The sequence below is a fragment of the Ceratotherium simum genome, chromosome 16 (assembly GCF_057802395.1).
Source record: "Ceratotherium simum simum isolate JZ-2026a chromosome 16, ASM5780239v1, whole genome shotgun sequence".
NCBI lineage: Eukaryota > Metazoa > Chordata > Mammalia > Perissodactyla > Rhinocerotidae > Ceratotherium > Ceratotherium simum.
In genome coordinates, this window is record NC_141915.1 from 13219337 (window position 1) to 13246591 (window position 27255).

Genomic DNA, 27255 nt, shown 5'->3' on the forward strand with positions numbered 1-27255 from the left:
AGGAAGGACAGTGGACATGGAGGCGGAAGATCTGGATTGGAACCCTAACTGCCACTAACTTGATGTGTGACTTTGGACACATCACTCGGCCTCTCTGAGCTTCAGTATTCTTGAAAGACAAACGATGATCATAACACCTGCCTGTCTCACAGGGCTGCTGCAAAGATGGAAGGAGATCACTAGGGCATGCATCAGGTATGGGAGGCCTGGCACACAGGAGGTGGGCAGTGAGCGAGTGTTCATTCATCCACCTGCCCCCAACACTCACGGCAGAAAGCCAGAGACAGTCAGCACCATGCACCTTTCCTTGGGAGACAGACGGAATGGTCAGGAATCATCCCACCCAAGGAACCAGATACACGCTTGGTCCTTGAGGGGATTTCCTTGAGTTCCCATACTTTCTCCTGCCGGAAAAATGCCATCAGTGGACCTCACATATCTGCCACTGCCTCTCTTCCAGAGCAGCATAAGAAGAAAGGAAAAGGGAGTTGGGGCAGGAGGGTGGGTGTCTCATGTCTCTCACAGGGGTTCTCAGGGTCCCACGGCCACTCTGGAATCTGCCCAGCAACTTCAGTTCACTCATGGGCAGGGGCTTTCTGCTCAAGGGCCACTGAGCACTGCTTACTCTCAGCGATGCTCCGTCGTCACCAGCATGGCTGCGAAGGCCAGCCAGCAAAGGGAAGGCTTCCCCAGGGGAGCTGAAACTCTGGCGTGACAAACTCTGAAGGGACCCTGCTCTCGGCAGTTAACAGCTGTGTCCACTCTGGGCCTGCAGGTGAGGAATGACCTAGATATCTGACTGTGGCCCCAAAGGAACATCGCTGCCCGTACTTGGAGTGCGATCCCAGCTGTGGGGGCGGCAGGAAAAGCATCTCTCGGAAGAGCCAAACTGAGCTGCCTGGGAGAAGAGAGGGTGCCGGAGGACCCCAGCCAGGAGATCCCAGCAAATATTGGCCCAGACAACAAAGGGTCCAAGGAGTTGAAGGAGGATGATGGGGAGCTGGGAAAGGGATCCAAGTTGTCAGTTAAAGTGGAGCGAGGCAAGGAGAGGAGCAGGTTCGCCCATGGTATGCTGTGGGTGGTGTCGTCCGGAAGTTAACTCAAATTCCTCATCCTTTGGTGGTGGCACCATACTCCTGGTGGTTCCAGGAGGCTCTGATTCCCACTCTTACTCCAGCAGTAGGAAGCTGCCCAGGACCAGACATTCTGTCCCTGGGCTGGGTTGTCCCCTTCTGAGTGACAGGAGTGACCCAAGGCAGCCCAGGGGAAGCCGGAAGAGGCGCAGGCTCTGGAAGGTGGTTTTCTCACCTCCAAGCTGGGGATCTGATTCCCATTTAGATAACCGTGGGACTAAGCACATGGACATTGGAGCCCAACGTGGGGCCAGCTGGAGGCTGAGTGGGGGCAGGAGTCTGCATCCTGGTCCTTCTGCAGCCTGCCCATCCCTGAGATGATGACAGGGCCCCAGGAAAGATAGACGCCAGCAGCATCTTGAGAGGCCCCTTCACTTCCAAGCCTGCTCTCCAGCCACCCATCCCAGCTATGAGCCCCAGCCTAAAGGAAGAGGTGGCCGGTTGGCTGGGTATCGGGGTGTGGGCATCATTGGGTCACTTTGTGGTATGAACCCCAAAGCTCTGTTGCAAGGTGCGCCAGAAGGTTCAGGAGTCCTCGGGAGGGTGGGGCTGTGTCCGTGGTCTTGTGGCTCTTCCTAAGTCTCAATGTGTGTCACGTTAGCCCAGTCAGGGAAATGATCCAAGTCAAATATAACTCGTCCCCACGTGTTGACCGCCAAAAACACACAGAAAACTCCAATTATGTTCATCATTAGTCCTGTTTTCACCTGGAAAAAAACAGGGTCAGAATCAGCACCCTCAGGTCTGCCAGGCTGTCAGGAAAAAGGTGAGTGGGACACTGGGAACTGGTGCTCTCGGAGAAGGGGACAAAGGCTGGTTTGCTGGGTCTCCATCCCTGGGCTGTGCTCTGTGCTCACCCGACCCCCAGACAAAGCAACTTCATGTCCAGTAGGTCCGTCAGTGCTCAGGGCATCCCTGGGAAACAGGCAGGGCAGGGGGGTTCTCTGTGCCCACTTGAGCATGTGGAAAACTGGGCTTCAGGGAGGCGACGGGAGGCAACAGCCCCAGGCCCCTCAGGGAGTTGTTGGGGGAGCCCAGGTCTGACTCTAGGTCCAGTGCTCACCCCAGCACCTTCACCGTCCTGAGAACCTCCTCTGGCTCTTTCCGATGCCTGCTCTGCGTTCTTTCTGTGTGCTTATTAACCATTGCTTTCAAACCCTGCTGTAGATTTTTTACTGCAGATTGGCATTGAGTTTGCAGTCCATGGTTTCTGGGAACCACCCTCTTTGTGAAAGTGCTCCATGGAGTCCCAAAGATACTCAGCAGAGGCTTTGAGATAATGAACACCTGATTGGGCTGAGGTAGGGACCTTCATTTCTCCCCGGCTTACACACTTGCTTCTCCTTCTCCCAGAGCTACAGAGCTGCCCTTCTCCCGTCAGAGATGATAAAGCCAAAGCAGGCAGGAGGAGTACTTCGTTTGGCTGCTTTTGTTTCCAAGGCGTCGTCTGCTCCCAGGCAGTGGTCTCTCTCCCCCGTCCCTGCTCTACGTCTGCAGACACTCTGCAAATCTCTCCAGCTGTCATTAGCATTTCCCCTCATCTCAGCGGTGCCCCTCCTGACTGTCCTCATGGGTTCTTGCTAGTTTGTGAAGTCCATCTTGGCCATGTGGGAACCCCACTCCCACCCCTTCCAAGTGCTCAAGGAAAGCTCCCCTGGTGGCTGCTCTGGCACTTCCAGGTGGGAGATTCTGTAACCCACCTCTCAGCCTTGGGAGACAGAATGATCTGTGAGATTTGAGATCATTTCAAAAAAGAATAAAAGCTGCACATAAATGCAAAGGATGAGTACAGATCTCACGTTCGGTGGTATTCCCAAGTCATGTGACATCACACATCATCACATATGATGTCATTAATGAACGGGGCATCCCTCATGACAGAAGGATCATGGCTGATAGGAGTAAATAAAAGGGCTGCGTTACCATGTCAGAAACCTTGAGGTGTCCGTAGGCAAACACGATGGCGTTAGGCGGGGTGGCCACAGGCAACATGAAGGCAAAGGATGAACTCAGGGTGCAGGGGAGCATGACGTACAGCGGATTGAGGCCAATGGAACGTGACTGGGGAAAAACACAGCACTGCTACGTCACAGACACAGAAGACAAAAGCTCCGGGGCGGGACCATCATTCTGAAAAGCACTCCCCTAATGCACTGTGTGGTTCCCGCCACTGTGCCTTGTCCTGCTGGGTCCGCTACCTTAGCCACATCTCTGAATGGTAACTCTGCCAGACCCGGAAGGCGGAACTCAGAGCCACCTCCCCGGGAGGCCTTTCTGAACCCCCTCCATTCACTCAACATATGGTATTTATTGGGCACCTACCATGTGCCAGAGAGACTGCACTGAATCTTGTGTTTCTGCAGCCCATGTGTGCACGTCTGTCGGTCTTGCCACAGACCGAGAAAGCCTAGAGGGCAGGGACCACATCTTCTCACCCATGTATATACCTGTCAATGTATGTATTTTTATACACATTTGGGATCATTTTGCATATGGAATTTGGTATCCATCTTTTTTTACTCCACGGCTTAAAATTCAGCCACATCTAACAGCACCTAGCACAGAATAGATAGACACTCATTAAATTCTATTCGTTGAATGAATGAATGATATAATTCATAATATCTGTCAATATCTATCAAAATTAATAATCTATCCTACAAATTTACATGCACATGAGGGCAGACACATATGCAGAGATGTTCATTGCAACATTATAAGAGCAAAACACGAAGCAGACTCAATGGCCATCAATGGCAGGATGGTTAAATAAAATATGTATATACAAACAATAGAATAATTTGCAGCTGTAAAGAAGAATTGGGAGGGTTTCATGTGCTAACTTGGAAAGATATCCAAGATGTATGGTTAGCTAAAACAAAAAAAAAAATTTAGATGCAGAACAGGACCGTAGAATGATACCATTTGTATAAAAAAGAGAGAGGGGCCAGCCCTGTGGCGTAGCGGTTAAGTGCGCGCACTCCGCTGCTGGCGGCCTGGGTTCGGATCCCGGCCGCACACCGAGGCACCGCTTGTCAAGCCATGCTGTGGCAGTGTCCCATATAAAGTGGAGGAAGATGGGCACAGATGTTAGCCCAGGGCCAGTCTTCCTCAGCAACAAGAGGAGGATTGGCATGGATGTTAGCTCAGGGCTGATCTTCCTCACAAAAAAAAAAAAAGAGAGAGAGAGAGAGTGTGTCTGTGTGTGTGTGTGTGTGTGTGTGTAATATATCCAGAGAGATACCTAAGAAATTAGTAACAGAAGTTGTCTCTGGGGAAGAGGCTAGAGGGTCAGGGACTGTATACTCTTTGGTATTATTAGATACTTTTTAGCCATGTGTATGTATTTCATTTTCAACTTTAAAAAATTATATATGTTCCCACTTATTAAATACCCTTCAAAACTGATTTTTAAAGTATACATTACCTTGTATGAATATATGATAACTTATTTCACCAATCCCCTACTATTATGGGAATATTTTTATAATAAATAGTTCTGTGATGTGCATCTTATAAGATATGCTTGGAGGCATCTCTGATGATTTTCCTAAGATAGAGTCCCAGACATGGAATTGCTGAGTCAAAGGGTATGAGCAGGTTTCAAGTGATGGTTCCTGTAGGTAAACAGGTCTGTGAAAAGGCTGCACAGTTACACTCCTTCTGGGAGTAACTGAGGGTCCCTGGCAGGGCCAGTCTGTTTCCTGGTTCCCCCATTTGTCCTGGCCTTGGGTATGCATAGTGTATGCACCCCTGTGCCTCTGTCACCCAGCTGGGGGGTCACCACTTTTTCCTTTCCCACAGGACAGTGCTGAAGCAGGAGTGTCAGAGGCCTTGGAGGTAGCTGTGGGGAATCTTACTTGGGGCTTCTGCTTCTGGACAAGCTTGTTTTCAAAGGGCCTGGCCACCCCCTCAAGTGAAGACCTCCATTTGTCTGGCTTGGGGCTGGAGATCACAAAGCCAGGCCTTCGCTAGAGGAGGGAAGGCCTCACCACCACATGCCCAGCATCAAAAGATGCTCCTTGGCATCTGTGTGGGTAGCCTGCTTGAGGAGGGGGGGATGGGCCACCTTGCTTTCATCTTCACTTGGAATGGAAGGAGAAAACCAATTGAGTTTGCTTTTTACACACATGGACACCCCAGCAGCTGAATGGAAATTTACCAACTTAAAGCCTGTGTTGAGGCCTTTGTAAGTCTGTCTCCCAACTCCAGAATGATGACCACAACCTCTCCCAGGCTCATTTTGCAGTCTAAAGATGATTTTTATGGCCCTCATCTTACTTGACCCTCAGCGCAAGTGTAGAAGGAAAGAACTTAAGTGACATGTTCGAGGATCCCACAACTTGAACTCAGGTCTTCTGACTCCAAGCTGAGGGCTCTTTCTATACCACCTCGAGGTCAGTACTGCCACATGATGAGTGACAGAAGGAAACACAAGGATACATCACAGCCTATTTTCCTATAAGCTCTGCTTTCTTTTCAGTCCCAACTCAAAAATATGCTTGCCCATAGAACAAAACTCTTTAGCCTGGCACTCAGCAACCCCCTCCACCATCACCCACTACCTTTCTGGGCTCAGCTCCCACTGATCCCTGATCCCTGGGCTCCCCAAGCAAGGCTTCTGGGAATCTTCAGTCATGTACCTCATTTCCTTTACTTGACTACTCCATCTTCCCAGAACGTCCTGCCCCCTCCCACCATTCCCAAGCCCCAGTTCCCCCAAGAAGTCTTCCTGTTGGGTCCCAGCCAGCAGTGTCCACCTGCTCTGGAGTCCTCCCACACATCCATGCTATGTGCTCAGAGACCCTCTATCACTCCCCCATGGGCATTGGCCCACTCCTCCTTGGTGCAAGTCCTGTCTCCCCAGCTTGAGAAACAATTACATTTATAAATAAATTTTGAGCGCCTAGTTTTTGTTGAGCACCTTGGTCAGTGTGGAGGATACAAAGAAGAACCAGCAAAGCATTGAGAGCAGGCCCAGGGTCATCAAGAACATACAAGTCCGTGTCAGAGCCAGAGCTAAGAGACCCAGGTCTTCAAAGCCTGGTTGGGCTCTGACCTCCTCTGGTCCTTCTCTAGGGACCCAGGATATGGTCAAGGGTTGACAGCTTCCTATGAAATGATGGCTAAGGGTCATCCCCCCCAGCAGGGTTACTTACCATGGAGGCAAAGATGGGCAGGAACAGGGTGGTGGTGGCCACGTTGCTTGTGCACTCAGTGCACACAGCAATGAGCAAGGACAAGATCAAGGTGATGGCTGCCGGGGGCACAGCTTGCAAGGGCTCCATCTGCTTCCCCATCCATTCAGACAGCCCCGAGTCCTGGGAAGCACCAGGAGGGCAGTCACTGCAGGGCTACTGGCCACAGTTCCTCCAGGGCCAGAAGGGACCATCATCTTTCTCCAAGGAGTCAGCTCATCCTCTACTTCTCATTCTCTCTCTCTGCATACCTTCCGTAGGTGATCTCATCCATGCCCACAGTTTCAACCTCCATCCTCACTCTGCTATCTCCTAAATCTGTGTTTCCAGCCTACCTGGTCTACTATCCAGATTCCCACCCAGATGTCCTGTGAGCATGTCAGACTCAACATGCCCCAACCTGAATTCATCCTCTCTAGCCCAGAGTCTGCTCCCTAGCTTGGTGAGTGGACTCACCATCCACCTGCTGTCCAATCTAGAAGGCTGGGAGTCAGCCTGGGGTTCTCTGTCCCCCTTTTCCTTATGCCCAATCAGTCACCAAGTCACCCAGATCATCTCATGTCCATCATCTCCTCTCAGTCTCCCACAGTTCTGGAAGCTCAGGAAAGCGATTTGAGCCGGAAATTGGGAATTTATATTTGGGGCTTGGGGCTGAGAAGAGATTGTCCAGGGAGAGAATGAAAAGTGAACAGAGAAGAGGTCAAGGACAGAGCCTTGTGGAACGCTCATATTTAAGGGAGAACAGAGGAAGAGTCAGCAGAGGAGGCAAAGCAGGAACAGTCAGAGTTAGAAGGAAACCAGGGGAGAATGGTGTCTTGGGGTTTAAAGGAGGAGGGAGTTTCAAGAAGGAGAGAAAGGTCCATGGAGTCCAGTGTTAGGAGACTGAGTTAGAAGAAGGCTATGGAGCATCTACTGGGTCTCCCCCAACCCCTGCCCTGCCCAGGCCTCCACTCCAGACATCAGGGTGATTTTTCCCAAGTGCAGATCTAACCAAGTCGCTCTCTGGCCTTAACTTTTCAGTGGCTGCCCACTGCCTTCAGAATAAAGTCCACACTCCCTATCTTGACCCTCAGTGAAGTGGCTTCTGCAAGCCTCACCAGCCTCATCTTCTACTGTTCCTCAGCTAGATACCACACGCTTATTCCTTTACTCATGTGTCACTTCCTCCTGAAATGCTCTTCCAGATATATCCCTCTCTCTAGGTTGTGAAGTCTTCAAGAATAGGGACCATATATCAGTCTCCTCTGTATTCCTGTGCCTAACCTAACACGGACATAATGGGAATGTTTGATGAATGAATGAGAGATGAATAGATGGGTGGATGACTGAATGGATAAGTGACTAGATGGATGGATTCGTTCATCCAAAAAATATTTATGTACCCACTATGCGCCAGGCTCTGTCCTAGATGCTGAGGAAACAGCATTAACAAGATAGAGCAAGTCTATCTATTACGTTCTATTCCTGGATGGATGGATGGATGGATGGATGGATGGATGGATGGATGGGTGGGTGGGTAGGTGGGTGGGTGGGTGGATGGACGGATGAATGGATGCACGGATGGATGAATGGATGGAGGATAGCAGCACCAAGCTGGCTCATCCCTCCCTCTGGCTCATTACCTCCCTATCAGGGAAGGGGTGGGGGTAAGAAAGTTACATTTTTGGGTGTTTCCCCTCAAAATCTGTTCTTCTCCTTCTATGCTGCTATATACTTAGCTAGAGAAAAATTTTTAGATGGCAACCACATCAACAGAGAGTTCAACAAGTAGAAGAACCAAAGGTGATGGTGAAAATATTCACAAGGACTTGAAAGAAAGATTTCCCTAGAATAAATCAAAGCAAAGATTATTATTACAAAAACCCCAAAGGAGACCTAACAGCATCCTCTGCCTCTCTTGGCTAACCAGGGTCACTTATTCACTCATTTCTGCAATCAAAGAGTACTTTCTCTATTCCAGGCACTCTTCACGGTGCAGGCTTGCTAGATGACAAGACAGAGTCTCTGTCTTCAAGATATGTGCAGTTATGAGAAAGAGATAGACATGGAACCACACAGGTGCAGGGGTGCAGGGGTTGAGGTGCTTCTGCCGCCCTGTTGGTGAAAGAAGAGGCCCTGTGGCCCACAGCTGGAGAAGTTACCTCACATCCTTTAGCCAGAGCAAATCCGCCCCCCAGGAGCAGCACAATGCCCCAGGGTACTTTCTCCTGGGTCACCTTCCAGTCCAGCAGTGCAGGGGGATAAAATGGAGCCTTCCTTTCTGAGAAGAAACAATAAAAACACACATATACACAACCCAGAGCAGCATTAGAGAACAAAAGAGATCCAATCAAGGGGAATAAAGGCTGGTAAGGACAATGAGTACCATCTCATATCTGTAAATTAGCTAAAATTGACAATAATTACTGCACCCATTGCTGGTGAGGATATGGTAAAGCTATTACACACTCCTGGTAGCATCATAAATTGGTAAAATCTTTTTGAAAAGCAATTTGGCAATACATTTTAAGAGCCATTAAGACATATGTACTCTTTTACCCCAGCAACATCACTCCTAGAAATTTATCCTAAAGGAGAAACACCCTCAAAGAAAAGCTATATGTATGAAAACATTAATTTATAATAATTAAAAATTCAAAACAGCCAGAATGCTCCATAACAGGAGAAGTTACAGCCCCTTGATGCAAGATAATGCCATTATTTGAGAAAATAAATGTGAAGACTGGCGATAGCAGGAAATTTTTATAGTGTAATCCCAGGCAAAAACAAGAAAACAAAAACAACGAAGAAACAAGATTCAAATTGTGTGTGTGTTGATTATAGCCATATAATATATATGCATATTAACAAAAACTAGGAGGAGAAGAGAAACCAAAAAAAATACTGATGGCATTATGGGAAATTTGAAACATTTTTCTGTTCCTGTTGTAATATAGGTAAGATTTCAAATATTTAAAAAGCAAAAGAGAAGAGATTTTGCACTAAACAATAACCAAGGAAGGCTGAAAAACACCCTCTGCCCGGACTTCGTAATCTAGCCCGTCCTCTCCCATAGGGCTGGGACATTCTCCTCCTGGGCCCAGGGAATCCCGTGGAAATCCCATCAGGCCCCAACCCTGATGAATGGGGGGCAAGACAGGAGGCTTACCTTCCTCTGTCTGGCTGCAGAAGTTGAACTTGGGCTTCTGTGAAGGCACAATGAACAGCAAGATGGCCACAAATATGGCCACGGTGGCGTCAGAGACGTACCTAGGTGGCAAAGAGCACACAGGATTAGCCCAGCTTGGCTGCAGTGGAAGGCATTCAACAAACCTGTTCTGTGTCTAAATGCTCCTACGTGAAAAAACAAGCTCAGGTGAGTGTGAAAACTGGAACCCCAGAGACCAAGATCAGGAGTGATGTGCTAGACTGAATCCTGGCTGGAAACCAAGACACCCACATTCTCGGCCTGCCTCTGCCACCAACTTTGGGTGACCCTGAGCAGCTCACTTCCCTCTCTCAGCCTGTGTTGCTCCATGAGTGAGCTTCATGACTTCTTCTTGACCAGATTCTCTAGAATTCTGGGTTCAGCAGGGTGACCACAAGGACTTTGGTGCTAACCCAAGCAGACCTTCAAAATGTAATAAGCAGTAGCAGGTAGCTATCTCCCTACCTACATCTTCTGCCTTTTCTAGGATATGTATGTTTCTCAACCTTTCTTCTATTCTGACTACATAACATCTTAGCCAGGAGAAAAACTACATATACCCTCTTTTGCCAAGTCTCTGTCTAAAGAAGCTTCTGGACCCCAGGATGTGTGTCCTTGGAGGGGTCTTGCCTGGATCTGAACAAAGAGGAGAAAAGAAAGATGGAAAGAGAGATGGAGAGAGATTGGAAACCAGAGCTCTGGGAGACCCACTCCTAGCCCTACAAATCTCCCTTCATCATAGCCCTGGCCTCCCTGCCTGGCCAAGTATTTTCTGCTCAGCCTGTTGGGCAGGAGGGGCCCCAGTGGGCTTGTCATGAAGACTGGTCAGAAAAAAATGAGTCATGAAACCAACAGAGCACTCTAGAACTCAACTGCAGAGCAAAGGAGGAGTGCCACGGAGGGTGCTAGGGAATGAGCGACTTACTGTGTGTCGCCCTCCACCCAGGCGAATGACAGCCAGCCGGGCATGAAGCCGGGGTCTCGGGAGAACCACAGGCCGACCAGCAGGAGGAAGCAGAGCAGGACGTTGACCTCGGCAAAGGAGAAGGGCCCCAGCTTCCTGTACTCCTCCTGCAGCACCTCGTAGGCAGCCGTCTCATTGCTCCCCCTCTCCTGCCCGCAGCCCCAGGACTTTTTAAAACTAGAGGATGCAAAGACGAGAAAACAGCAGGGCAGGCTGGTTGGCTCAGAGGCTGGTCGGATGGAAGCCTGAACGTTGGGCAGTAGAATGTGGCAGAAAGGCAAACAGTGCTACCTGTCACTTGTGGGGTCCTTGAGCAAGTCCCTTTCCCACTCCCCATTTCTGTCATCTGCCTATCCTATCTCACAGGACATAGTAGGGGAAGGTCTCTGTTATATGTGCCCAGCGCATGTCCCAGGGTGCCCCCAGAGGAGGCCTGAGATGGCACACGTGGGGCGGCCAGTATGGACCAGCAATCAGGGACAGTGGAGGCAGGAAAAGAGAGGATGGCCAGGAGCTTGGGAGGCTGAGCAGAATGGGGGAAGGGGTAGAGGACGGGAGAATAGGAGGCAGAAATAAGCAGAACTGAGGCCTCCACTGGCAGGGGGGACCTGGCAGGTGCCCAGTCGCCTGGAGACTAGCTGCTCCCGTTATCTGCGGGAAGGCCATGAGAAGTTCTGGAGCTAGCTCAAGGTGGGGCCAGGGCTCCCTCATGTGCTCCCCATGTCTTCTTCTCACACCTCAGCCTGGAGCTGCCTTCGATGGTGCTGGGATGCCAGCCCTCATCAGCAGGGTGGCTCAAGAGGACACAGGAATAAGGACAGGTCCAAGCGGACGGCCAGGCAGGAGCAGGGTGGGTGCTTATGTTCCAAGGAGCTGGAGGTGTAGGATTAGGGATCCAGGAGACTCTGGGGCTAGCAGCAGGCATGGCTATGTGGAAGGAAGACAGCCTGGGCCCTGCTCTTGGATGGGCTCCCTAGGGACCAGTGCCCATTGACCAGCACAGCCTGCCCAGAGTGCGCTGCAGGACCTCCGCTAGGGGGCTGCTGGCATGAGGGGACAGGAAGGAGGAGGGATTCTTGGAGGAGGTGTAGAGGGTACCCCAGCCATGAAGAGGGGCACTGGTGCAGAGGATGCAGGCCCTGAGGGATTCTGTGAGGATCCCATTCACACATTCCAGCACTGTCATCCTGAAGGTGGTGGGCAAGGCCAAGACGATTGTCCCTAGAGAACCCTTCCTTGTGGGAGTCCTTCCTCGGGCCTTAAGACAGACTTCTTAGGAGGGCATGGGTTGATGGACTAGGTGCCGAGGTGCCAATTCCTGATGCCAGGGCTGGAAGTGAACCACCTTTGAGAGGGTGAGGGCAATGCCGGTGATGGGGCCCAGCCTGGAGCACGGGCCATGGGGATGTCAGGACACAGCTTCCTGGGGCACTCAGTAGCAAAGGAAGTGGCAGTGGGGTCTCAGGTCTGCACAGCCTGCCGGGATCTCTGTGCTAGACAAGGGGACAAGGCCGTGTGCTCAAGGGTCACCCGCCGGGGACATCCTCCAGATCAGCGGGCGTGGGGATGACTCTGCTGGCGTGGGAAGTGGCCTCTCTGCCCTCGTTCCCTTGGTATGGGAGAGTCTGTGTTCTACCAAGCACGGATCTGCTGTCATTCTCCAGACTCTGGGGGTGGGCCAGAGGCTTCAGGTTTCCAGGAGAAGGGGTGACTTTTGTACTCCTAGCTGCCCAGCCCATGTCTGATGCTGGTGACACATCCCGACACCACAGTGGCTGCAGACTCTGGGGGCTGCAATGTATATGCAGTTGTCCAATGCTGGCCCCACACAGTGGTGCCAACAAGCCTTCAGGACCCTCTTACGCTAAGCAGTTTTGCCCTCATCTCTGGGTTAATCCCATCTGGTGACCGCTGGCACGAGATGCAGGCAGATGGGTCCATTTTTGCCTGTGGGAGCCCCGGGGGTGGGGTGGGTGCAAAATGTCGTTCTGCAGCAGAGTGGCTTTCTACACGATGCTGATGAACTGGGTGAATATGCTGCAGAGCCAAGGAGAGGCAAGGGACCCTGAGCCCCCACGTGCCTCTGCCGTGGCAAGGGTCCAGAAGACCCCTCATCCCTAATTCAGGGGAGTAGCCTGGTTAGGAAAGTTGGATATAAGCCAGCAGTAATATCCTGTTAGTCCTGGGTGGTCCTTGGGGGGGTCTGTGGCCCCCATTGGCTGGATGTGGCCTAGGAGGCTGCCCATAAACTCAGGAAGATAGTTTTTCTGGATTAGGCTAGAGGCAGTGACCCTGACATTGCTCTCCATGACCCCCCAGATGAGGGATTCAAGTGAGAGCAACAGTAGAAGCACTTCGCACAGCCGAGACAGGTGCTACCTTGCCTCGGGTGAGGTGGTCAGGGAGGCGTGGAGGGAGGACCACCAGGTCCTGGTACATGGCAGGACGTGGCTTGGGCTGGAGGACATTCCCTGCTGTTCCTGTCATTCAAGCTGAATGCAAATAGCTGTCCAAACAAGTGAGTACCTGTGAGCCACCCCACCCCACCACCGCACTCCACGTCTGGTTGGCAAGGGCCCCTCAGCTAGAGGGGCGTGCTGGGCCCCAACCACAGGCTGCAGAGGTCTCCAGGCGCCCTGCCGGGCAATAAGAGCTGATGGAGGCCATGCCAGGCTGCGTGAACTGCAGCTCAGGTTGTTGGCTGTGAGTTCCCGGGGTCCTGGAGACCACCTCTGGAGGCTGGTGGCGCCCTGTGGCCTTGGGACCAGGCCATCCCCCCTCTGCTTGCTCTGCCTGGGAACTCGGTAGGCCTCAGGGCTTCAGGGAAGCCCCCCAAGGCTGAGGGGAAGCCACAACTGGTGCCCCGGACACCTGGCTAGGCCCCAAGGCAGTCAAGGGCAGCAACCCTCGGCCTCCCCAAGAGGGGATTGTTATGGCCTGAATTGTGTCACCCCAGATTCATATGTTGAAGCCCTAACCCCCAATGTGATGGTGGTAATAGGCGAGGCCTTTGGAGATAATTAGGTTTAGACGAGGTCATGAGGGTGGGGCCCCATGAGGGGGTTAGTGTCCTTATAAGAAGAGAAAGGCACCAGAGCTCTCCTCCCACCCCCGATGTGAGGATGTAGTGAGAAAGCCACCTTCTGCAAGCCAGGAAGAGAGCCCTCACCAGGAACCAAATCTGCTGGCACCTTGATCTTGGACCCCCGGCCTCCAGAATTATGAGAAATAAATGGCTATGATTTAAGCTGCCCAGTCTGTGGTATTTTGTCATGGCAGCCCGAGCTGACTGAGACAGAGATGGAGGGTCGTGGGCAGAGGCTCTAGAGCCAAAGTGCCTGGATTCAAATCTCAGTCCCACGACTTCCAAGTCATACAGCCTGCGTCAGCCACTTACCTCTCTGTGCCTCAGTTGCCTTATCTGTAAATTGTGAATAATAAGAGTACCTACCTCACAGGTTGATGTGAAGATTAATTAATATATGTGGAGTGCTTAATAAACACTCAGTAAATGTTGGTTATTATTATTACTACTGCCCCCCGAGGAGACCCAGACACCCACCTGCAGCCTGCAACAGGTTGGGGGCAGGCCTGGGGCCTGCTGAGTGGATGTGAGCGAGCGACCAGGACTTTGGTCCTGGAGCAGGTGCGAGAAGCAGGGCAAAGAGCTGCAGTCAAAACCAAGCTGTGCAGCAGACACCGTGGGAGCAGCTCCCCTTTTCCATGGGACCCGCACACGGGTGGGGGGGGCACGTGAGGGGCGCCTACTACTACTGTTATGTCATTATGACTGCTTTGATTGCATATGGAGATTTTTTAACAGAAGTTTTCAAAACAGTTCCTCCTTCAGAAGAAAACTTACAAAACTGCCCCATTTTCTCCATTAACTCACAGGTTTTCCGAGGCACTCTGGCCTCTCAGCTCTGAGATCTGACCACACAGGCCCCTGTTTTTCATGTGGCTCCAGCTGCTCATGAACTAAGGCACAGAGCACGTGTCTCACAGCTAGGTACTTTCCGTCCCAGGGTGAGAGGGTCACCTTTGCGCCATAGGTAAATTTATGTCTTTTAAAAGAACAACTTTTGTAAGGTGTTTGTCAACCACGTATTATGATTTCTGTCCAAAGTCTGGCAGCTGCCGAGATTGACTCTGGTGCACTGGCCTGTGTGCTGGGAATAGGAAGGAGACTTCCCAGAGCCACACGCTGCTGGGAACGTTGTGGGCATTCGGTAAAGGGAGGGTCTGGAGCGATTTGGATGTTATCGAGCAGTCTGCCGGGACCTGGCCTGATGGACACACGCAGCCAAGTGGAGGTTTGTCCAGCAGTGTCGATTTGCACACGAGGACAAGCTTCTCCTTAGTTACTTTGACCCGCATTTATCCCTGGGCCAGGAGCTGGGCTGGGTGCAGGGAGAGAAAGGACTTACCTCAGGCCCCAGAGGAGCTCAGGTCGGGGGGAGGGGCGGCAGTGGAACATGGCTGCAGGCACCGAGGGACAGGGCCACGGTGTGTCCAGGGAAGCCCAGAGGAGCGAGCACACAATCCACCCAAGATGAAATGGGGTGGGGGAAAGTCAGGAGAAGTGTCGCTGAGGAAGCAACAAAACTGGCCTTGAAGGCTGAGGAGGTGGGAAGGTAGGGAAAGAAGAAGGAACAGCATGTGCAAAGGCACGGTGAGCAGCCTGGGGAGGCCAGCCAGGAGGGTAGACTAGCAGGAGGTGGGGCTGGAGAAATAGGGCCAGACAGGAAGAACTCTGTGGACTCACCTACTCTGTGGTCTGAGGGGTTTTCTGCAGGGGCGTGGCACGATTACACTCTTTATTCCATAAGCAGCTCAAACTTACTTGAATCTCATATAAATAAACTGGAGCCACAACCAGGCAAGCAGCAGCATTATCAGCATGTTGGGGAAGGCAAATCCAAACCAGGAGGCGAAGTTCACGATGTCTCTGCTGTCAGGAAACAACCTGAAGGGAGAGACACTGTCCACGTCTCTCCAGACGCTGAGCTGTGAGAGCGGGCCAGGTCCTGCGGGCGGAGGCTGAGCAGCAGCTGGACCCTGAGAGCTGGGCCTCCTCCTCCTGAGGTCCAGCCACCCAAGCCCATCGCCTGGCATTACCCCCAATCAAGTGGGGCCCCAGAACATGGCCACACACAGGGCAAGCCTGAGGAGTGACCAACTGATGCTGCTGTGGATCCAGACCTGCTGAGAATCTCATGACAGTCACGGCCCTTCCCTCCAGAAAAATACACCTTTGTACACACGTAATTTGGCCAACAGCTTCAAGGGGTCCACAGATGCCACGGAACCCTCACCCTGTGGGCTTCTGCAAGGGAAGGGCCCTCTTAGGAAAGCAACTTCATTTCCTGGGGGCTGGAGGAGGGTCACTTCCACTCCAGGCCCTGCCCCTCACCCTCAGGCCCAGCTCCCTTCAGCCCAAGGGTGTCAACGTAGACGCAGAGCTTTCCCCACTCAGCCCAGTCAGCTGCTTTCCCCAAAGGCGCTCCAGGGAGAACCGTAAGGCTGTCATTACAGAAAACGCTCGTAGGATCGAGCAGTCTGCTTGTCAGATCTCAAGTGTCTGCCCGGCCAGGCTCTAGACCTGTCCTTCCCACCTCCCAGCTGCCCTCCCTACCCCGTCCAGGGCTCTCATCTGCACAGGACTGACACCATCGTACTGCTGTTCCTCCCCTCTATGCCCACTGCAGTTTGTGCTTACCTTCATTAATGCATTTACTGGACCTGCCTGGACTCTCCAGGCAGCTGCTACCCTCAACTGATAGTGAGTACCCCCCGGGCAGGGCCCAGGTTTCTCTCACTTCTGTGATCTCAGCCCCAGGCACAGAACTGGGGTCCTCAAGGCCAGTGTCCCTTTGTGGCCAAGGCTGGGAAGTTCCAGACCACCTGGGGTCCACCTGGGGCCTCACAAGCGCACACATCACCTCAAGGGCAATTAGAGGGGCTACAGTGAATATGCCAGGGAGGCAACCAGAGACCTAACCTCTAATCCTTCCCTGGTATCATAGGACCATAACTGTTAACAGCCAGGGTCAGTGAGCCAGCTTTGAGGGGAGCCTCCGTAGAGGTCTGTTTTCTGCAAGTTTTCACCAAGGACCCAGCATCTGGGACTAAGTTGTCATTTCCCATGACTTTAGCTCAGAGTTCAATCCACATTCCCTGTCTGGGCGAGAATCCTGAGCCCAGGGAAGAAAGGTGGGACTCGCCCCAGAGCAGAAAGCAACCAGGTCTGTGGACATCAGCTCCCACCACCTGAGGGGTCCTGAGCAGGTGCAGGGGTGCTGGGACACAGAGGCTGATGGGGGCACATGATCCCTCCCCTGCCAGGTCCCCAGCTCCAGGGCCCAGCTGAGGAGGAGGGAGAGATGTGTGGGTCCCTCCAATCCCGGGGCCCACATTCATGGCCCCAGAAGGCGTGGCCAGTGACTCACTCTTGCATCTGGCCCAGGAGCACCACGTTGGGTCCCGTCCCGGTCAACGTGGCAGTGCCTCCAATGCTGGCCGAGTAACACACACACAGGGTCATGGCCTTGCACATGCTCTTCCTGTCTCGGTCCTCCCGCTGCCCCATGGTTGGGCCTTCGAAAATCACTTGGCTCCCTGTAGTGGCACACCGCTGTGAGCTGAGCCAGTCCTGGAGGCCTGCCCAGCCCCAGCTCCTGACCCTGCTGCTGACCTGAGGATTGAGACGTGCCAGCTCTGTTGGCCCCTCCTCCCCTTTTCTTCAGCCTCCAGCCCAGAGTTGAAGTCTGGCCCCATCTGCCTCCCTAAGGTCCCTTCTTGAGGTCACTTCCCACCACTCCCCCAAGGGTCCTCAATGCTGCCTGCAAATTCAGCAACTGAAGACACACGCCCTTCTCTCCTGCCTCGTTGCTGTTGTTCAAGCTGCTCCCTCCATCTAGGGGGTGTCCAAATCCATCTCAAATGTCCTCTCCTCCTCACAAGTCCTCTCCCTTTCCTGAGCTCCCTCGGCGTCTGTCTTATGGCATCTGTGGCTTCCCCCAAGTCAGCTGAGTTATGCGAGCAGCCTCTTTACCCTGCCCCACTGAGCTCCGTGAGTCCGCAGCAGGAGTGTGTCTGCCCCATCTTTGTAGCCCCAGGATCTGGCCCAGGGTCTGGCTATCAGGCCATCGGCATGGGCCCTGAGCCTCGCTGAGCTGGGCCCTGGGGATGGGGTAGCGAACAAGGCAGAGAATAAAACAGATGCTCTCTGGTTTCCCTGAGCTCAGTGCCTGGAGGGGAAGCAAACATGGGAAAACCAACCCCAATACCTGTGGCAGCAGAGAATGGAGGGATTTGACCTGTTCAGAGAAGACCTCCCTGAGGACAAATCGGAGTAGCACGGCATGAGGGGCCCCAGTAAGTGCCCAAAAGATGCCCAAATAAATAATCAAATGAACACGTATTGATATCTGTGATTGGCAAGAACTGAGGGTGGGAACTTGCTATAAGCTCTACTAAAGGGTCTAACTGTTATGCAATAATCATATTCCTAAAACTTATGTAAACAGCATCTTCTAAGTATTTCTCTGTATGCCTATTTAAAAGAGGGCTCCAGGAGGCAGGGAGATGGCCAAAGTTTTGGCAACAGAGGGGAAGGCCGTCGTTGTGGATCCCCGTGGCGCCCTGGCCAGGGGCTCACCTGGCAGCTCACCAGCTTTGCCCTTGTCCGCCAGCTCCAGAGCCCCTAGGCTGGCCTCGGTGGCTGCGCTTGTGGCCTCCATCTGCTGCAGCATGGCCTCCACAATGGGCACCATCATGGCCGTGGTGGCCGTGTTGCTGATCCACATGGAGAGAAAGGCCGTGACGCCCATGAAGCCCAGCATCAGCCTGCAGAGGAGGGCAGGAAGGAAAGCCAGAGAATCCCCCACCCCCCACCACCCCCAGCCTCTAGGGAGCAACTGGGTGCTAGGTCCCCCTGCACGGATCGGGGGTCAGGGCCAAGGTACTAAGGCCAGTTCAAGACTAGGTAGCCCAGGAGGGGATGGCAGTTCTAGTGCCTCCCTCCCTCCCTGCTTCCCTTCCTCCATCCCTTCCTTTCTTCTTTTCTCCCTCCTGCCTCTCTCCCACAAACATTACTGATGTCTACTCTGCTGGCTACCAGAGTCACCAAGAGGCCTTAGGCCCAATTGTGGTTCTAAGAGCTCCCTGTCTAGCAAGGGAAGCACAGGCATCCAGATGGTACCAACCCAGTGTGGAGAGTTGGCCCTAGTATGACCTAGGGGTGTGCTGGAGCAGCCCTATGTGCAAGTAGCCCCAACTTTCCACTTCTATCTAGAAGATTCTCACCCACCCAAAACCCTGCTTCTCCTCACATAAGTTCAGAAGGGCTGCACCCAGGCAGCCTTCAGGGGTAGGGCGAGCCAGGTAGGGACCTGGGGAAGTGTGACCTCCCTCATGGCTGACCCCTCCACCACCTCTCTCTGCACACATACTTTGCACCCCCTCCACTCTGCAATGGACCAGATCAAGCACACAGTATTCAGAAAATATGTTCCCTTCACTTATAACACCCCTTCTTCCACCTCTGTCTCATCTCTGCCATCTGCTCAGAAAACTCTTCGCGGTCCTTCAAAACCTGTCAGACAACGTCCCTCCTCTGTGGCCTCCCTCCCAGCGCACACTAGGCAGGGCTGACCACACCCTCCTGGATCCTCCCATCTACACTCATCACTGGCTGGATTCGGAGGACGCGTTTCCATGTCTGCTGTCTCCTTGGACCGTGAGGCAGGGAAAGGTCTGATTCTTCTCCATGGCTCCCCCGCACCCTGGCACAAGGCCAGGAACAGAAAGCGCTCAGGGAGGGCTGGCTGAATAGAACTCAGCTGCTCTTGGTCTCTGTGGCCCTCTGCAGCCAGGCTTCTCCCCAAGGCCACTAATTTGTCTGAAGAAGGGATCTAGGGGCTGTACCACATCGAGGTTCAAGCTGGTGTCCATGCAGGTTGACCTCACGGACCCATAAGAACAAAGACTGGGATCCAGGCTGGGAGGAGGGTCAGAGTTTGCATAAACGAGGGTTGTCTTAGAAAGCCCCTGACTTCTACATGATGCTTTGAGGCATCAAGGGGGCCTCAACATAAAGGGCACCCATGGCAGGCAGTGCCATGGACAGCTGGAAGCCGAGCTCCAAGGAGGAGCCAGGTGGCAGGAAGGAGTAGAGAAGCATGTGTGAACTTCCTGGCAAGAAAGAGAAGGTGTAATTACTGTGCAGGCTTGGCCCCCACCCAAAGGAGTGTGCGCAGGGCGATCCTCTTGTGCAGGTTCCAGCGCTCCACGGCCACAGCCACGATGAGGCCGCCCAGGAACAGCATGTTGGTGTCCTTCATGTACTGGACACACACCTGGAGGGTGGCATGGAGGCCCTGTCAGGGCTGCCCCCTGGCCATACACTGCTTGGGCCCAAAGCCACCCAAGTCCCCAGTCACGGGAGCAGACCAGATGCTGACTTCAGGGAGTGGAGACTGGAGTGGGGATGGAGGGTCAAGTGGTATGTCTCCATGCCAGAGAGAATCCACAACTGGGCTTCTCTGGTCTCTGGGGGCCTAGCCAGCTCAGATCGGGGCTTGGAGAATGAGCCAATGGGAGAAGCAGGAAGCTTCCTGGGTCCCCTGGGTCTCCTCACCTCCTTGGAGTCCAGAATCTTGAGGAGTGGGAAAAGCAGGGCAGGCATGAGGGAGGTAACAGCCAGGGGGATGACTTCTGTGCACCAGTAAATGGCCATGAGGATGATGACGTAGGCACACCTGACAAACTGAAGAGACAGCCCTGAGCACTGTTGACATGTTGGGTCGACGATTCTTGGTTGTGGGAGGCAGTGCTGTGTGATGTAGGATGTTCAGGAGCATCCTTGGCCTCCACCCCACTAGATGCCAGTAGCACTCTCTCCAATTGTGACAACAAAAAAATATCTCCAGACTTTGCCAGATGTCCCTTGGTTGGGAATGAGTGGGGAATCAATGCTGGTTGAAGCCACCAGGCTCAAGGCAGGACAGCGATGTGGTTAGAAGACCAGGCTTTGATACCAGGCAGACCTGATCGGTGTCCCCTGTCTGCCCTTGTCTGGCCTTCAGCAGTCACTGACTTCTCTGGGCCTTAGTGTCAAGGGGGAGAGAGGTAGGAATGATGCTCTCCAGGTTCGGGCAATAAGAGGGTGCACTGTAGAGAGTTTAACAACAGTAATACTGTCTGAAAATCGGTCTCCTCCTTATTATCGTCATGTCATAGCAATTCTCAACAATGTCATTGATGAAATACTTCTCCCACTCCCAACCTGGCTCCTCTTCCCGCTTGTTTCATGTCCCCACCAATCCTAAACTGAGGGTTTAAGAGTACTCATTCTTAACATATGGCACACAGAAAGTGCTCAGCAATTTTTTATTATCTAAACTTAGCAACAGCAGGTGGCACGTGTAACTGATTTTCACAGCACAGTTCCTGGAGGCGCCAAACGTAACCAATAGAAAAAACACAAGGCTGACTTCCCCCTCACCTCCATGCCACTGTCAGGAGGCCCAGGAGATGCCTTATCCCTGAATAATGCCAGTCAGCAAACTTGACCCTCCCTCCTCTAGAATGCTCCCACCGTGTTGGTGGAGAGAGCAGGATAGGACAGGGGATGCTAGAGAAGTCTGAGGAGGGGTGGTAACCATGCAGAATGAGATGGATTCTGCCTGCAGAGAGGAGCCTGGTGCCCTGTGGGTAAGTTCAGAGCACTTTCCGAGGCTGAGCTTGTGGCTGGAAGAGCCGTTAAAGCCAAGAGAAAAGTGGACAGTGGGATTTAAAGTCGGCACCCAGCATGCCTAGCACATAGTGGGGCTCAATAAACGCGTTAAATGCACAACTGAATAAAACCATGGCTCATTATTTATCTTAATTATTAACAAGTAAGGGTGCCCATTACATGTTGCTTAATGAAAAAATGTAGGTAAGAGAACTTGCTCTGTGTATTTGTGTGTGTGTGTGTATGTGTGTGTGTGTGTGGAGAGAGAGAAAGACAGAAAAATGAGATTTCTGGAAGGATAGTCATCAAATTATTAATGTTATGGGACTTGAGAGTATTTTCATTTTTACTTTGTACTTTACAGCCTTTAAGAATTTTTTACAATTTTAATAAAATAAATAACACAAGGAATGTATTGTTTGTTTTATTAAGCAGCTATTTTTTTTAAAAAAAGGATCCAGAGAAATGGCAGAAAAAGTGGAGCAGAGATGGAGCCAGGAATGGAGCAAGGTGGAGGAGAGGAATAAGAGAAGAAAGTCTGCAGGAGAGGGGCTGGGGGCCGGCAGAGGGTGGCACACCCTGGGAGTCACCACCCCACTGGGACAGTGCCAGCCAGGCTGCCAAGGTCTCACTGGCTTCCCGGCCGCTCTGCCCCATGCCGGGGACCTCGGGTTTCCATGCATAAGAGTGTGGCCATAGGGGGCTGGCAAGAGGGAGCTCTTCAGTGGTGACCAAAACAGAGGCACAAAGGGAGAAAACAAGACGGGGGTCCAGGCTCCCGGTCACCTGCCCCACTGGGAGGGAAAGCCGGTGAAGGCAGCCTTTAGAACGATTTTCATTCCTGTCTCCTCTTTCCTCACCTGATCCTCACTCCCAGGGCAGGCTAATGACATCCATCACACCCCGAGTTGGGGGTCCCAGCTCAGGGCCACCTGTCGTGTGTGTGTCTGTGGCAGGGTGGGAGTGGGGTCTCCATCACACTCTCCTGGAGCAGGAAGGTCAGCTCAGCTACTATAATTATTCCAGGGAACATCACACCCCGCCAGCAGAACTAAAATCACAGCTCTCCTGCCTGGCTCCCTCCCACGGACGATAACCGCCCCAAATCTCTTTCTACAGAGGAAATATGGCTGCGCACTGTTGGCGTGGCAACCGAAGAGCCACCACAGTTGGATCTACTGTCCTCAGCCCATCCAGGGCCTTGCTCACAGAAGGGCTCCTCCCAACCTCCCCCTCCCCCATCCTAGGAACCGGCATAATCCCTTTCAGCACCCAAAGCCATAAAGTGTCAGAACCATACCACCTTGCCCCATTGTATAGATGAGAACACCAAGGCCCAGAGAACGCAGAGGCTTGGCTAAAGGCACAAAGATGAGTGAATGGTGGAAGTCCAGTTCTCTTGCAGATTGGCTGCCTGCTATCCCAGTACAACCCCACTCCTCCAGGACGGCCCCCAGAGCATCCCCTAAAGAGCTCCTCTGTTTCCCAAACCTGCCTGGGGCGGTCGGGGGAGCTGGAGGTTTCCTGTCTGGGCTGAGAGAGAAAGGGCTGAAAGAGGGAATGAGGAAGGCGCAGCCAGCAGCCACAAAAGCCTTCAAAGGGCTCGGGCCTCTGCCAAACAGGCTTTGCACAGCCCAGTGCAGCCTGGGCCAGGGCTCCCGGCACCGCCTCCACCCTGCTGCCAAGGCCATTCATTCTCTGCCTCCCTCCCAGGAGCGCTAGGAGGCCAGGGCATGGGACACCGCTTCCCTGCAACCCTGGGCCGTGCCACCCAAGGCGTGAGCTCTGGGAACGTGTCCCGCCTCCCGCCACAGCCACAGTGGGCAGAGAGCAAAGCAGGCCAACCCCGACCTGCCTTTCAGCTGGGAGCAGGATTTTGACTCAGCTGTGGCTTCTCAGGTTTCAGAGCTGGAAAGAAATATGGATCATAGATAGGGAAACTGAGGCTCCAAGAAGGGCCAGAAAGTAGCAAAGACAGCACTCAGGATCCACTTAGGTGAGGATATTTCCTGTAAGTCCTTGACCTGGGAAGCCACCTACAGCTGGGAGGTCTCCATTGGCTAAGAGAAGAGACAGGAGAGAGGAGGGACAGACAAGAGCCCAGCTCCCCATTGGCACTGGTGGCATTTGGGACGCGAGGGGGCGGGGGGGGGGGGGGTAGGGGTGGGGTGGGGAGTGGTGGTTGCTAGGACCCGCGTTTATGCACTCTGGGGAGAAGGCGAGCCGGGGCTGAGCCTTGGATGGGCTGTGTGGCCAAGATCTGTGCTAACTTCTAGGTTTCTGTGCTTGCCTGGACGGTTTTTGCGCCCTGGGATCTGTGAGCCCCAAGGTCGGTGCGCCCCGGGGTTTCCGTGCCCCTCGGAATTCTTTGCAGGGCACCTTCCAACTGGCACCCGGAGCTCCCGAGTGTGCCTGCCCCAGGGGAGCTGTGCCCGCCCTGGAATCCGTGCGCTCCAGCTCAGGGCTCCCGGGTTCGGTACCCGCTGCTGAGCACCGGGCGCTCAGGGGCCGCGGGGCTGCCCCGAGACGCGACTGACCTTGGCGGGCATCAGAATGATGAGTGGCAGCAGCAGTAGAGGGGTGATGAACAAGATCACGAAGGACTTGAACTTGGAGACATAGCTCAGCGCCGAGGCCATCGCGCGGGAGCAAGACTGGCGGGAGAAGGCGAGTGAGGGGCGGCCAGAGGCTCCGCGGGTTTAAGAAGGGGCCGCAGTCCCGGGGGATGGGGGAGGCGGCGGCAACTCCGCCTCCCACGGTGGGGCCTCCCCGCGGCACCGGGGCGGGGCCACCCCGCGGGGTCGGTGGGGCGCGCCGGCCCCCAACTCTGCCGCCCGGCGGCGGTGGGAGGCGCCGCGGACTCTGGTGCTTCGAACCAGCCCTCCAGAAGCCGCTGGGACCCTGGCACCTAATGACTCTCCAAGCCTTTCCTGCGCTGCCTGAACAGAGGCGCGCCCCGGGGCTGCCAAGCAGGGCGTCATCGGTCATTCATTCTGCCCGCTTTGGCGTGAGGACCCCGGTCCGCATCCGCACCTGCCCCTTCCTGGGCTCTGCAGGGGTCCCAGATGAAAGTCTCCACCCGCCTCTGGGTCTCTCAGATCTATCTCCCCAATCTCCCCCTCCTTTTCACCTCGTTACTTCCGCCCCTCCCACCTCATCCCGGGTCTTTCGCGGAAGCCACGACCGCGTCTCGCGCCCTCGGTACGGCGGGCCTCCCCATCACCCTGGTTTCCCCTCCGCACTACTCTGGGCACAGGACCCCTTCCCCCGCGTGCCCTCTCCCATCCAGCGCATCCTGGGCGCTCTCCGGCGAGCACAGGAGGCGAGGACATTGTCCTCTTCAGTCTGAGCGCCTTTCGCCCTCCAGCGGACACCGCACAGCCCGCGACGCCCGGCTGGCAATGCGTGCGCCGCGTGGGGAGCCGGATTGAGCCCCAGCAGCTGCCGCCTGACCCAGGCAGCGATTGCCATTGCACAGAGGGAAACGGGTCCAGAGAAGAAGAGACTTAACCAAGGCTGCACCGCCAGGGTCGTTCATTCATTCGGCCGGACTCCTGCAAACAAGTTCTGAGCACCTATTCTGTGCTAAGTCCTGTTTTGGGCGCTGGACATAGAAGGATGCAGACCCTATCACCCCAACCATCCTTTCTTCTTTCCTCCCTTCCCCTCCTCCGCCTGCCCGTCTTCTTATTCTGCAGCTTTCTTTTGGGGAGTCTTACCCCTGCTTGTGGGTTAAGCCTGCTCCTTAGTGATTACCACTCTCTGTCTTCAACCCAGCCCTGGTGCCCAGTCCCAGATCTCCATTTTTCCAACACTTCTCAGCCTGGATGTGCCTCAGGCCCTAAAACTCAACACATCCTAAATCAAGTTCGTGGCTCTCTTCCTGTGACTTCCACCTGAGGACACATATTCCCACAGACCGCTCCTGCACCTCACTGTCTTACATCTTCCGCTTTTGTAATTCTCATTCACCTAATCCTGGGTTTCCCTCCTCCTCACCACCCCACTCCCCCGCCCCCATTTAGCACAATTTGTACCTACATATTTACTGGTGTGATTTTTATCTAGTGTCTTTTAATCATCACCCTATGTCCAGCCAGCACCTTTTACAGTGCCTGATCTAGTGGGTGCACTCAAAACTTTTTCTCTGGGATGTATGAGTGAATGCAAGTAACCATGTCAGTACAGTAACACAACTGCCTGAAAGGAGGTATGACATGGGTGGAGCACAGGCCCCGGAGCCACACTGCCTGGATCCTGGCTCTGTCTTCTCCTGGCTGTGTGCCTTAGACAAGGTGCCCTCTCTGAGCTTATTCTTTCATAAGCGGAGAGGATAACACCAACTGATTTCAAAAAGTTGCCTTGAAGATTATATGAGTTAATGTGCAGAGAGGGCTCAGCGCAGTTCTTTGGCATGTAGTAAGCAATCAGTAAATATTTGCTCTTGCAAGTACAGGCCAAACACTCTGAGTGGCAGGAACAAGGGGAGAAGGCTTCACAGAGGAGGTGGCATTTGAGCCGAGACTTCAAGGCTAAGTAAAAATTTGCCAGGCAGTAGTGGAGGCTAGATAAAATCACCAATGAATGAGAAAGTATTAAAATTGTTGAGAAAAATCCCAAGATAATGCAGGAATACTGCAAACTAAAGTGCAACAACAACAAGAGCGAGATAAATGGAGAGGTTATGCCAATTTCATGGATAGGAAGACTAAACATTGTAAGGATAGTCATACCTCTCCAATTAATCTATAAATTAAATTCAAGTCCAACTAAAATCCCAACAAAATTTTTATTGGACAAGATAACTCTAAAATTCAGACTTTTGCTTATAGTCAACACTTCTAGAGAAGTGGGGGGAAATTGCCTATCAGAATTCAAGACTTACAAAGTTACAGTAACCAATGTAAGCATTAACTCTGGGCATGAGGATAGAGAAAAAGATCACTAGAATAGAATAAAGAACCTAGAAGTAGACCTGTGCAATATGGAAACTTGATATACATGTGCTAAATTTCATGGAACTATACACACACACACAAATGGTACAGTAAAAATCATTAAATCCAAATAAGGTCTGCAGTTGAGCTGGTAGCATTGTACCAATGTTGATTTCCCACTTTTAATAATGCACTATGGCTCTGTGGAATGCTGTTATTGGGGCAATCTGGAGAATGGTATATGGGAACTCTCTGCACTATTTTTGCAACTCCTTGTGAGTTAAACCATTTCAAAATAAAATATGATTTTTATCGTTTGAGTCTATTTGCACATATTTGAGCATGGTGGGTAATACTTCTATGGATAGGGCTCCACAATGACTGATCACAAGAGTGGGCGTCACCTGTATCGTTTCTTTAATTTAGGAACAGTGTTTTATTTGTAAACAAGCTTTGGTTGCTAAAAAATCAGGGCCTGGTTTGGTCAGCGTATTGGATGTTGCTATTAAAAGAGAGTATTGGTCAGCTCTCCCCAGGCTTGCAACAACAAATATTTACTCCAGTGCGGCAAGTCAGCTGGGAGTCTGCGGTCTTGCAACTCTGCTCCTGGCTGTGGGCAGACTGTGGGCAGCTCCATACTCTCCTCATTCTGGACTGTGGGTCCGCTTCACGTGCTCTTTCATTCCAAGACCCAGACCGAGGAAGCAGACACCGTAGGGGACATGCTGTTTTTGTGGCAGAGAGCAGGAGCAAGAGGGCTGGTGGGACCTTCCTTGCAGCAGCTCTGAAGCTTCTGCTCAGGTAACAGCGTACCTCACATCTCTTGCCTTCAGCTACCCAGAGCAAGTCCCATGGCCAGGTCTAAACTCAGTGGAGTGGGGAAGTATTCTCTGTCTACAAGGAAGGATGGCAAAGGCGGGGAGGAAATTAAGAATTGTGAACAAATAATATGACCTACCACACATGATAAACATTCTTAAGTCCAGGGAATTACACTACCATCTTTTAAAAGTGATGTGTGTGGAAACAGGATCCACTTATATGAGTCACATGAGCTCAGTTACATGAATTCAGAAGTGAGACAGCTGTTACAGGGAT

General features: G+C 52.8%; 1 protein-coding gene across 4 annotated transcripts; it reads right to left on the bottom strand.

The window, feature by feature from the left end:
* Nucleotides 1-1708: 1708 nt before the first annotated feature.
* SLC13A5 (solute carrier family 13 member 5) lies at nucleotides 1709-23859 on the bottom strand. Of its 4 annotated transcripts, none has more exons than XM_087440182.1 (12): nucleotides 23758-23859; nucleotides 20123-20251; nucleotides 19705-19841; nucleotides 18143-18279; nucleotides 16932-17100; nucleotides 15326-15448; nucleotides 10444-10659; nucleotides 9480-9580; nucleotides 8473-8591; nucleotides 6293-6454; nucleotides 3057-3194; nucleotides 1709-1840 (listed from the first exon to the last, which is right to left on the bottom strand). In XM_087440182.1, the coding sequence occupies exons 1-12, from the start codon at nucleotides 23857-23859 to the stop codon at nucleotides 1709-1711; spliced, it is 1665 nt and encodes a 554-aa protein (XP_087296308.1). The 4 variants fall into 4 exon arrangements, with proteins under 4 accessions (XP_087296308.1, XP_004433302.1, XP_087296309.1 ...); XM_004433245.3 differs by having other exon boundaries at nucleotides 18143-18330; XM_087440183.1 differs by lacking the exon at nucleotides 20123-20251 and having other exon boundaries at nucleotides 18143-18330.
* Between the last annotated feature and the right edge of the window lie 3396 nt (nucleotides 23860-27255).